Source organism: Triturus cristatus, chromosome 5_1 (genome assembly GCF_964204655.1).
Source record: "Triturus cristatus chromosome 5_1, aTriCri1.1, whole genome shotgun sequence".
Taxonomy (NCBI): domain Eukaryota; kingdom Metazoa; phylum Chordata; class Amphibia; order Caudata; family Salamandridae; genus Triturus; species Triturus cristatus.
Genome location: NC_140587.1, coordinates 484,128,876 through 484,142,199, shown reverse-complemented (window position 1 = coordinate 484,142,199; position 13,324 = coordinate 484,128,876). Strand labels below are relative to the sequence as shown.

The window sequence follows — 13,324 nt, the reverse complement described above, 5'->3', positions numbered from 1 at the left end:
TCTCGAAGCGAGATTACACTAGGCTTAATCCCCCCTCTTCTTTAGCTGTGATTTTTTTGATTTTTGTGTAACAACGTAACTATACAGTATGTTTTCTCTATATTTTTTCGATTAGAATTGATGCGATTTTGGGCTATATGCCGTGGAGATTTCTCATTGACTTGATACCTTATCTTCGGTACTATTTACTGGCCTCTGGAATCACTACCAGTTAGTTATTAGGTGGGTCTGACTATATGTTCACTTTTTATCTGCTTTTATATCCACGAGTATTGTATTCATACATCACTTGGGCTGCTGTGGTTTTTACTATAGGAGCACTGGCGTCATTCTAGGGTTTACATTTTGTGTAGTTTATCTTTGATTCTTCTGTGACCTCTCTTCTATATTTGTTCTTTTGCTCACTGTTTATTTTGGTGGATATATTTCTTTTTACACTGATTTTTCTGTGAGCACTATTTATCTTTTGGGTGACTTCTGCTATTGATGAGATCTTTGTTTTATTTTAACACAAGATTGGTAATATACTTGTAAATATGGATAATTTGTTTTTGGAATTTTATTGTATTTTATTGTATTAATTTTGTACACATTCTTATGTCTACAGCCTTGAGAAAGTCATAGTACTCATCAAGTACGGACGAAGCACGTGTTGGCTGTTTTGGAAAATGGATATGGGTCTGAAAACCAATAAAAAGAACATTTGATATTGAAGCCTTGATGACCTTTCATCCTATCCGGTGGAAGTGTGGAATACCTTACTTTCCTTTAGGACTTTCGTATATTTTGTACTTACTTAGCATCCAACATTGGTCCTTATATAATAAGCTGTGTTTAGGACTTTGTTTACTGAGCATGGGAATGCGTAACTAGCTGGCTCTTTGTTGGTAACTATATTGACAGGTTGATTCGTCAACTTGCCATTGGCACTTCTGGGTAGTGAGTGCCCACAGCTGTCTCAGCACCCCGCTATACTAATAGCAATTGTATATTTGTTACGCCATTTGACTGGATTTGCATGACACTTGTTCTTTTTTTTATGTGCGGTTCTCTCCCAATTTGGGAGCACTACTACCTTTCTTTGTTATTACATACTTCTTGTCAGATAGAGACTGCTTCATTCTCCCTTTGGATCCATTTTAAGCTCTAAAAAAGTAACTCGGTGAATACATGGAAATATTCACCAGAAACAACTGCTATATCTTGTCCTGCACACAGCTTTTTCCACTTGGCAATCGTTTGCCCTTTGTGTATAAACTCTCCATGGCCACAGCATCCGGGTTGGACCGGCTTGACTCTTTATAGCTCCAAAAATATTCCTAAGTTTGAAGGTAGAAATGATGAATAGGCCTAACATCAAACACATTTCAAGTGTGCGTACTTCCAGGTTAGACTCATGAGGTGTGCCAGTACCTCTAAGACTTTGATAAAATACATGACCATTTTTTCGTTAACCTTCAATGCAACATATTATTTACTCTTGTTTCCAATGGCACGTTTTCTCATTGACTAACGTTTTAACCTGTTGATCATTAAGATAATTTATTTTTATAATTGTTTCTATTTCTAATTTAATTCGGTGTGGACCTTTAAGGTATTTCTTTAACTGCCTGAATTGTGGTTGATTTGTTACAAATACCACCTCCTGCTTTTTCTTTAAAGACTGGCTTGATGCCCAGGTAAAGCTACGAAATGTGAATCAAGGTTACCTTCATTGAAACATGTTAACCTCAGCAGAATTTTCTGTTGATGCTGTGTGGGAACTCAGACACAGCTCATATACCATGCAAAAACTCTTGCCTCTCTCCCGAACGGTTCGGCATTGGAATTCCTTACACTAATGCTAATCACTGGGATTTGACCTGTGTGATTTTAGCATTTACTAAACAGCCCTACCTATAAAGACATAAAGGTTTTGTTATGGTAGGAGTAGAAAATGCGTTTAGCTTTTTATGATTTATAATAAGAATGAAGTTTGAGGGGGCTACTCTTCCAGATCTGGCATTCCACACCACAGGGACATGTTCCAAATGAGATAGCTCTTCTATAAGCCAAACAGGTAGTAACTAAGCTTATTTGTAGATGAGACAAGCCTAAAAAAGACGTTCTCACTGTGTCAATGAAACCAAGCCACACCTGGCTGATGAGCCCTAAGTAAGGCAAAACCGGTCCTCGGTTGCTTGTGTTCCGGTTCAGAGAGAACCTGGCTTGGCAGTTCAGGTTGGACTGTTTTCATTGGAGCAGGGTCAAGACTAATTTACATATAGCTGGGTACAAAATGAGGTAGCATGGCGTGAATAATAACAATGGATTTGTCAGGACCCCACAACACTCACCGTCTGCTTGTGGAGTGACCCCGCAGGGATGACGTGGATAACCTCCTCCGGCTCCCTCCGTCTCCCAGAAAGGACTGAATACTAACCAGGCTGAAGAGGGGACTGGGGGAGGCAACCAAGATAGGGTGTAAACAGTGTAGAAGGATGCTGGGAGTGATCTGCCCTCGGATTCTCTTGGGGTCTCGTGGTGGACACCACCTAAGGGATGGAACAGATGGGTAGCACTCACGCCAGACACTGATAACAAAGAGAATCAGCACAGAATAGAAGAAAAAGCGTAGTCACCTGAGACGCAGCGCTTAGGGAGCGGAGTAGACCAGTTAGCAGTATTCTGGGTCCCCAAAGAAGCAGCGTTGCGAACACCACTGATCCGGAAGCAGCCAAACTGTAACTACATGCCCCTGCACGGGTTGCTGTTGAAAGGAAAGAGTTTGCGCTCTTGCGCTGGTTGCCAAAAATAATAGTATGGACTTCGTGCCCTAGCACGTGTTGCAGAGGTAACTAGGAAGCGCTCCTGCGCTTGCCGGTAAGGTGGAGCAAAACACGACTTTGTGCCCCTGCACGAGTCGTGTATAAACTGTGAGAGCGCTCCTGCGCTTGCCAATGAAAAGAAAGTAAACGCGACTCAGTGCCATTTGCACAAGTCGCGTGTAACCCTTGAGAGTGCTCCTGCGCTTCAAGGATATCCGAACAAAACACGCAACTCCGTGCCCTTGCACGGGCTGCGTAATGCCGGTGATAGCGCTCCTGCGCTGGGGGAAATACAAAGTGAATGCGGCTCTGTGCCTTGCACGAGTCGCGTATGCACCGGTTCTGTAGGCGCCCTTGCGCGGCCCGGGGAAATTCCGGTTGCTGATAGAGCGTTTGCTCCTGCGAAGCTCAGTACCTTAATACGAAGCACCGATTGCGGCGGCTTCGATTCAGATATAGGTCCTTCCCGGAAGTGCCAGTCAGCTGTTGTTCAGGGCAGGTCCCATTTAGGAAGGCTAGACAGCTGACCTGCTGAGGCTGATTTTGGCAGAAGGGAGCTGGCGCGCACACAACACATCGCGCGTCAGCCATTCAAAGAACAGGGAACATGACAGGATTGGGACGCTGCATGAGAAATTACCAGTGGTTGAGATTAAGTCAAGCATTCCATCCATCACTTTTTTGTATACCTTAGCGAAAAAAACCTGAAGCATGGAGCTTTTAAAGGAGCAAGACAAAAAGATGATGGACGGAATGCTGAACATTGTCAACCAGTCACCCCAGTCATAGATCTTGGTTAAATCCATTGTTTTCTTGATCACCATGGCATCCAAGTTTGGATCTAGTCATATGCAAATCAGTATTGCACTGCTCCCATTGTTAACAATCCAGCCTGAACTGCCAGGCCAGGTTCTCCCTGGACCGGAAAATAAGCATCCTAGGACAGGTTTCGGGGTCACCCCTCATCAGCCAGGTAAGCTTGAGTCCAGTGAGCATAGTAGGCACAGGACCCACATCTGGGCATACCCTTCCCACTTAGAGTGACTACAGCAGCACAAAAAGAGGATTGACAGAATGGTGAACATTGTCAAACATCCACGCCAAGTCACAAATCTGGGTTAAATCCACCGTTTTCCTGCTCACCCTGCCACCCCAGTCTGGATCCAGTCCTATGCAAATCATGCTTGACCCTGCTCCCCAGCCCGAACTGCAAGGGCAGGTTCTCCATTGACCCAAAAAACTGAAAACAAGCATGCATTCACTTTGAAGATAATCTCAATCCAATCTCTTAAAGGCTTCCTCACTCTACTATGCTGCTTTTATAAAAGGGTGATGTAATTCCTGCTTTGGGAGATGGTCTTGTGGCACTATAATATTGTAAAACCAAGCATCGCTGAGGGTAGCCCACAAGCTAAGGAAAAATAAAGAGAAGAAGTTGCCTATCTGGTGTGATAATAAAATATCTCCTGCCTTTAATATTCTCATAAAATCTGTTTCTATCGTTGCCTAGTTCTTTGCCCTCTAGCACCCGAGTTCAAAAACTAGGGTTACAGGAGACTGGGACCAATCCTGATGGAATAGATACCTTTTGGCTGGGTAAATTTACCATTGGTGAGCTGGAGATCCATAAGGATGGGGATGTCCTGGAACATAAGAGAGTCTCAATCAGTTTACTGGATCCCTGTAATTTATGTACATCTGGAGAGCCTGTGGAAGACCGGTATCGGTTATGAGGAGCCTGCCTACAAGTGAGTAAAACCTCTTTGGCCAGTCTAGAACTTAAAAAACTATTCAGGATGTCAATTATTCTTGTAAACCTTAGTTTGTTGGCCAAGTTACTGAAATGTGAGACACAGCCTCCAAATTTGTGTGTTCTAGAGAATGGGGTGAAGCAGAAGCATCCATCCAGACACAGGACAACCTCATCGGATAGCCTCAGTTTCTCTTCCCATTAAAGTTGTTCAGTGGTGTGTCTGATCAAGCTAAGCAAACTTCATTTAAAGTTTACTGGGTACAGCATGTTCATCTTCCCACTTGATCTGTTTAAGATCCATTAGATGACTAAGTCAGGACACAGAAAATATAACTGAGACAAACCTCTCAATCCAATCCATCCATGGATGCTTGCTAGTCAGTCGCAATTGGTTTGCAAATTATACTCTGAGCCTTTTCCATAAATCAGCATTCATGGAAATCTTCAACGTTGCATATCTATGATTAGTAGTGTCATGTCCAGACACCACCTACAGGTTAGTCCTAATTGACTTTTCTTTCCTGCATAAATATTTTTAATCGTGGAAATCTTGACTTCTCTCAGCCACCAACTCCAGTGCTCCACTCTGCACTCACTAAATATTCCCAATCGAACCTCAAGAGGACAGTTGGACCTTTGTGTCCAATTTTCCATTTGCTATTGGATGTCAAATGCCCTTTCAATGGGCCATTTTTTTCATTGCTTAACATTTAACCCATTGGGCATGCAATCGAACCAGAAAAACAACCATTTGGGTTGTGACATAAATGGTATGCATAAGGACCACAATGTCAAATTACAGAGTAGAGACAAACTGGCCTAGGAATTTTCCCAGCTGGTCAGATAGATCTCATACATACAATATGTAGTTATGTTAATGCAAATCCATCTATTCCATTACGGCTACAATTTCCAGTACTGTGTATGCCCTTTCTTTCGTTATACTTATCTGGCAATCAAGAGTACAAGCTCTGTCTAAAAGATCCAACGACAAGAAAGTGACATGGCCAAGCGTTTAGACTGTCAAGGATTCTGACCTTGAAATTGGTTCCATTTTCCCACCCTCATTCTCCACATCATGTTGTTTACTGCATTCCTAAGTCTTACATCCCTTTTACTTATTTTCCCACTTGAATTTTGTCTCTAGAGGTCAATTATTCAATGGCATTTTTGGTTTTTGCTCATTAAAGGTCGCAAGTCAAATGGCTCAATAAAACATTTAAATTGAATGTTTTTGTCTAATTTCCTGCAGTTATTTCTTTCCCATATTTTTTCTCTTTTCATTTGATTTTAGTTTGGACCGCTAAGTTCTATGCACCTCACACAATTTCTTTTAGTATAGACTTGCTGCTCAGGCAAAGTTATCAATGGTAATTAATGATTATTCCTAATGAAACATGTTTGCCTTTGTGAAATCATATATTTGCACAGTATGGGGGTGTCAGCCTCGGCATACATTCAAATTGTTGAATCACATTCCCTTTAGTCTGCCAGTAGATTTGCCATTCCAGAAAATGGTAAAAGATTTCCTGAATAAAGTTTGATGCAATTCTTATAGCCATGGTCAGGATAATTAAGTAAAACATCTGTTTGGAAAGCAACCCATCTTTTCATGTTTCACTAGCTCTGCAGGAAGCTTTGGAGCTACCAGCTCCATTGAGATGTTGAAATCCATGAAAATTAGGGACTGTATGCAATCTATAATAAACTTTGTGCAGTTTATTATAAAAACTACATCACCTTGAAGGCTTGTGATGAAACCATATTGGCAAGCATGCCTTTCATGCCTTCAGACATCAGTAATATGATTTATCCATGTATTGTGACTCTGAGACTCTGTAACTTCAGTCAAGTTATCACAAGCTTCGAAATCTTTGAACTTAACAATTTTTTTTTAGATTAGGCCAAAGGAATGTAATTCACGTCAGTCAGTCAAAGAATCTTTATTTGGTCGAAAGGACCGGATAAAACAAGTTACAAACAAATATCACACGATAAAATCACAAACATAAAATTACTGTTACGCATCATTTATTGTCTTTCCGTCATGTCGTGACTGAGTCACACTTCATTCTTTTTCCTTAAACCCCTTGCCTGGGAAATAAAATTAAATATTGAGAAACAGATTGTAGGAGACTCACAGCGTTGTAAATACAATAAACCTGCTTGAAGGGTTTTAAAACATTGCCCTACTAAAACCGAGTTCTAAAAGCTGTGTATAAAGTGCAGAATAACATAAAGGGCTGGGTGGACTGTATGGACACTGAAGGTCAAGGACAGTGGGGTAATGAGGCAAACCATGTCCCAGTAACTGGGAAAGCCATCAGGAAGTGAATCATATTTATTCGAAGGCGTGTTTAATAAAATCTGTGTTCTGGTTCCTTTATCCATAAAAGGTAAGGCACCATTCCTTCACAAGTTGATAAAGGGATATACGCATGGATAGTTACCCTGTCCAGAGCTTTCTCAAGTCTCATCTTATTTTTACAGGCATAGTATGGGTACTTTACCAAAGCCTTCGTATGTGAGCCAATCTGGCTATTGTTCTCAAAAACACTAGTTAATCCTTAAATCATAAAGTGTATATTTTATATAATTGATCCAAGGGATATCTAGCATGTTAGTCCGTTTCAGACAATACTCCAATCTTCCCCGAGTGGCGCTTAGCTCCGGAGTGGACCAGATTTAAACCCACAACAAAATAGGTGCCAAGGCTAAGTTATTTTCTAACATAATACAACTTGCTGTGGATCTGGGAATTCCTAAAAGCCTTGCTAAAAACCTGTTTTTAGCTACCTGAAGGGTCTTTACAGGTGTATATCCCCAGTCTCCTGCACCGTATGTACCAACTGACAAGCATTCGCTTCTGTATAGCATTTTCAGTTCTTTTGGGGGATGTGTCCTAAATTTGGCCGCCTCCAATGACTGTGATTTTTGAAGAATCAGACGTTCCCAATTCTAATTTGCACTAAACAGAATGCCCAAATTGCTCAAATCTGCTATCTTTAATGGTATATACCTAGTAAAAAACGTCTTTGAGTTGGTGGTCTTAGGCCCACATGTTAAAATGTAGGATTTATCATGCCATGTAGTACTCCTTGCCACAAGATACTACTTCCATCAGTGATCATCATGATAAAGTAGTATTGAAAAAAGTATCCTTTAGGTTCAACTTTACAAGCAAAGTGACCATGCAACATCCCCTACGCGAATAACTCCCTTACTCTTGGGGTAGATGTATCGAGAAAAAACATGTAGGCTACTCAAATTTATTACTGGATGCCATCCTTTGTCTCATTTTATGGCCAAAACTATGGTGCTTGCAAATCCCTAACTTTTAGGACTGAGGCCTGGGGGCAAAACGGAAGTAGGAGAGATTGAGATACTTCTGCTTACATATGACTGTTTCGGACAAAATTGTATTCTTAGGTGGGAGAGGTAGGCAAAGTTGCTCTGAATGTACTACACTGTTAAACTATGCCGTAGTGAAAACAATCAAACTAGTCATAACATTTGTTGCCTTTAAAATAACCACTGGATTCTATTTTGATAAAAAATATTTTTGAGGGGGGTATTGCCCCTTCTACACCCATGTGTTATGTGTATTTGTAAAGAACACTTACACCTGTGAGGGTATTCTGGTGCTGAGCATGTGTGTGTGCCTAGCCATGTCAAGGTAGTCTAGTTAATTGAAAAGACAGGTCTTCAGCTTCTTGCGGATCTCGTGAGGCTGAAGACAGCTTGTCTCTGTAAGAAGTTGAACGCCAACCTCTGGGGGTCAGGTAACTAGTTAACATGGAGGAGTCTCATTTGTTATGGGAATTAACTAGACAAATCACTCCACCAACTAAGAATGACCATGAACCACCACCCACAGAATCAAGAAAGAGCTATCAATCTGTTAAATTCTTTCCGTGTCCGGGCCAGGTACGGTTTCCTATGTGAAAAAACAATCTGGAGTCTGCGGAACGATGGAAGGTTTACTCCATGTTCTCTATTTCATTTAATGGTTTAACAGTATGCCTCCTCTTCAGCAGGAAAAGGCTCATGTAAGGATTAAATTCTCAGGAGGCTTGTAGCTTTGGCTGGATGCATAGTTTTACAGAGCACAGTGGCTCTGAAGATAGAGTCATGTTAGCATTTTGAGCGAAAGATATTGTTTGGTGCTCACATAGATTGAGGTCTTTTGGTTTTAAGGCCTCAAAAGGTAACTCAAAAATGTGGATAACTTTGTCAAGCAAGTCTTCCTGGAATGTGTGCAATATGCCATTGAACCCCATCTTTGGATATGTTCTAGTTTTCACAGGAAGTTCTTGACCTCTAGATCTAAAACGTGTCTTCTCAACCTTAGAGACTTTGATGGGGCAAGAAGAGCACACAGCCTTCACAGAATGTTGGGCAGTCTCCAGAAAGCTTGAGAGATGTTGATTCCACTGAGATCCCAGAAGCCATGAAGACCACAGTGTGTTTGGGATCCTGATATACTTTGTTTGCTTAATAACAAAACCTAGAGCATCTATAAACTTATGACGGCCCTCCTGTCCAGAATCAAGCCTTCCTTGACCATTAAAAACAACTTGTTTAGGTATGTTATAATTCCCAAGGCCCAAATTTCAGGAAGGCTAAAAAGAAGGCAACTGTACTCCCACAGCTCATCATGCATCTAAATCTACAGTCATAGATGGTGCTTCATCATGAATAAGAGTGAAAATTCAAGCATCTTTCAAGTACAGTTTCACAAGTCAGTTGTTCATAATTAAGATGCCACTTGGAAGAAAACTGCCCTCTTTTTAAAACGGCTGTACACTAGAAAACTGCTTAGTTTCCTTCATGTTTTTACCAGGAGCTATTCGTTAACTGTTTTCAGGACACACACATGATGTTAGTTGTATTTGGTCTTGTAGAAAAGGAAATCTTTCTTACTGCACCCATCTCTTGTAATGAGAGTAACTCCACTTAAGCTATGCTCAAACTTGGGGAACCAGAGCACACCTCTGTTGAAGATGACGTGAAAAAGGATATCGAAAAAACGAGAATGGAAAACCAAAGGTTTGCTGGTATGACAGCTGGATTATGAACTATGAAAACTGGGACCCCTCTTGAATGATGCCCTGATGGGAAAGGTCTCAGAACGTTTCACTGAGGGATAGCAGAAAAGACTGAGAAGCCAGAGTTTATTTGTGCCTGTTTCAGGCATGATTGTATTCAGAGGATGGTGGCAGGAGGGGATGATGTAAACTTCTGCCCTAGTGTAAGTCTCCTATGCCTAATCTTAGTAGTCTCAGAAATATGCTCTGGGCAGCCACTTGGTCGTGTTTAGATGGAGGTAGACTTGGTTGGGGATACTACCAATAGCTTAGCCACTATGGATGGAAATTTTGAATGGTGTCCATAGTAGAAAATAAGTCTGGTTCCACCTTTTTCAACTCATGAAATGTTGTATGTTCTGCCTTAATTCTGCCAGGAATAAATCACTGAAAAGTTTGTCTTCTGTGATAGAAGTTGATTTCTTGGACAACTTCTCTGTGGCTTTTTGGTCGCGCACTGCATCTCTGATATTGGCATTGCTTAAGAAATATAATGTTTATTTCATCCATTAACTAACCCCATTTTGCTTAATGCAAAAACAACAAGGTGAATGATGAAATGCTTGAATTAATCTCAGCTACTGGCAATTGCTCGGGCTGCATTCTAGCCCATCATTATTCCCCCACCGTGCTACCTCAGTTTGGACCAAGCCGTATGCAAATAAGTCTTGCCACTGTTCCTCATGAGAACAGTCCAACCCGAGCTGCCACGCCATGGCCTCCCTGAACCGGAACACAAGCAGCCCATTATGAGAAAATTGAAATCTCACTCATTGTAGAAATGTGGGAAAATACAAGTATCACTCATCCCATTTTTTGTTATTAAAATCTTATTTGGAATTAGGGCTAGAAGGTATTGGAAAGAATAATGAATAAATTGATGCTAAGCAGCTCAATCCTGTCATGGACCTTATATCAGATATGACAATAGCCCACACGTGTATATCATCTCAATGATATAACTATGGTCTGCTTAGAGACTGAAGTACTTACATGTTTCCGTTGCCATCATATACCCACTTGGTGCTGCCAAGTCCTTCAAAGTCTGATGCCATGTAGTAAATGCATGCATTAAGGTGTAGGATAAACAACAGATATCCAGTTGTACGAACCACTCTGAAAAACATAATGTTATATTTGTGTCACAATATATCCTTCAGTGGAAATGTAATACTTTGGCAAGATGCATTTATAGTTGTGACGCATGTCTGAAGTAGGTGTGTTAGGTGTAATAATTTGTTAGATAGACTTGTGCTGTGAAAACAATATAACATATCAGACAAAGCCACTTCTATACCTGGGTGATTTGGAGTAACTTCTAAGGCTGTCGTATTGTTGCATATGCCCTACAGAATCTGAAAAAACTGAAACATGCTCCTGCCACAACATAACAAAGTACACTTATTGTGAATGTGGGAACCATATGCTGTGGCAGCAAAATATTGAAATCCTCTGAGACTGAAAATCAGAGGGCCTGATTACTAGCTACAGGACGAATTCCAATCCATGCACGAGGGTCATGATTATGAGTTGTCTGACACCATGGAGGTGACATCATGAATTATGCATGCCTAGGTAATTGCCAACCATGTTTTCTTTTGTAAATGTCAGCATGTTTGACCTGCTGCAAATGACATGGGAAAATGGTGAGGTGTGACATTAATCACACCTAGAAATTACCCCATGTGGAGTACTCCGCAGGGCTTGGAATTCCAATCCCTATGCAAAAAGGAGTTTATAAAGGGAATATAAATATGCTCTCCATTTATAATCAGGCACAAACAGGAGTCTGTGCCCGAATCATTATGAATTGTGTGATAATTCTCACACACCCACAATTTTTCTCTGACATATTGTGCCAACAATGCACCGTAGAAATATATCCAGGAGGGGGTGGAGAAATGGAAAGCATGAGGATTATAGAACAAAAAATACCATATCTATATTTCATGCCTTTTTCCCAGGGCACAAACATGTAACCTGAGGCATTGCCACAAACGTAAAGTACTGGCTAGGGTCGGTTCGGCATTTCAGTGTCCTTTTTGGGCTGTCTTTCAGGCTCAGCCTTTGTTCCTAATAGCAGGGCTGTCTCCTGGATGAAACAGCACCAACAAAAGAGGTGCGAGTATTCTTCACCTGCCAGCCACACCTGCTAGTGATCACAAAGCAATACAAACGGCTGACCCCTTTCAAACTCTGAACACAGGAATTGCAGTCCCACCCTTCCACTCCACCAAACACGAGTTTCAGGAAGACTAATCAGCAGCCCTTTGAATCAAACTCATTAAGGGTAAACCTGTCTCCTCTTTCCCCTCTTCAGTGGCTAGGTTCCGTCTCTCTAGTTCCAGAAATGTCAGCAATACAGCTCTACTGTCTGTGAAAAGTATCTCTCCTCCATCTTTAGCACATGAATAGATCATGGGGTTCCAAAATGGAACCCGCAGTCCTTTGTCACCTTTTTGCACCCAGATACTCTCATGTGTGTACCTTGCAGACCACACACACCATACAAATATGTGTGTTCAGGATCAGCTCAAGTGTTAGACCTGACATCCTTGGTGTGGGATTCTCCCAAACCAAGTACCTTCACTCCTCCTTTTTTGCTGAATTTATTTTTGTAGGCTTTAGGATGCTGTGCACTTTACCACTGCTAATGTGATTGTGCTCTCTCCTTCAAACATGATACATTTGGCTTACACCTAACTGGCACTTTTTAATTTACTTGCTAGTCCTTCATATATGGCACAACATGTATCCAAGTCCTGTAAATTAAATGCTACAAGTGGGCCGGCTGCACCCACTGTGCCACCCACTAAATTAGACTATTAAAAACATGTCTCAAGCCTGCTACTGCAGTCTGTAGTGCGATTTTTAAACTGCCATTTCAACCTGGCAAAATAAACCTTTTTCTAGACTTAAATCGTCCTTTTTAATACTTATTAGTCACACATAAGGTAGGCCCTAAAGGCTTTCTAAGGCAAGGTATATTGTATTTAATAGTTTGACATGTGCATTTAAGGTTTACATGTCCTGGAGTGAAGAAATTCTAAAGTAATTTTTTACTGTTGTAAGGCATATATTCCCTATTGACTAACATTTGCTTACCTTATTACAGTAAATAAGTGCTAACTTTGGATTAGGAGAAGATAGAGATATAGTGTTAACACTCAAATGAAGTGTAATTAAAAATTCTTGTTTAATGGTAAAGTCAGATTTAAGTTAGAATTCTGAAAATGCCACTTTTAGAAAGTTCTAACCAACATACAAAATGCCAATACTGACTCTACAAACTTACATTTCTGTTCATGGTCACTGTATTTAATAACAGTGATCCCCTTTAATTTCTCCTACTGTTTGCCTTACAATAATTTACACAAAACTATAATTTATACAAAACATATTTAAATACACAAAACAAACTGAAGCCCTTTCTCTCCCCCCTTCCAACATGGAAGTAGAGGATAACTGAAGTTTCTATGTGAGCTATGACAGGGTGTCACAATCTTGCACAATACATGAGCGACCCACGCATAAAAAAATGATTCATATTAACACTGCTTGTGTGGATAAGGTGGTTGCCTATGGGTTTCTGCAATGAACAAGTAGAGAGAACAGTTTATTTATGCATTCCAAATTAGAGAAGCCTCCTGCCGTTGGTGAATGGATTCCTTCTTTTC

The 13,324-nt window shown here is 40.8% G+C and overlaps 1 protein-coding gene across 1 annotated transcript in view; it reads right to left on the bottom strand.

Moving 5' to 3' along the window:
* Positions 1-13,324, bottom strand: part of CNGB3 (cyclic nucleotide gated channel subunit beta 3) — a 966,824-nt gene that overhangs the window by 345,472 nt on the left and 608,028 nt on the right. Inside the window, exon 11 of the mRNA XM_085604101.1 lies at positions 10,641-10,763. Coding sequence (XP_085460227.1) covers positions 10,641-10,763 — 123 coding nt within the window. The remainder of the gene's footprint in view (positions 1-10,640; positions 10,764-13,324) is intronic.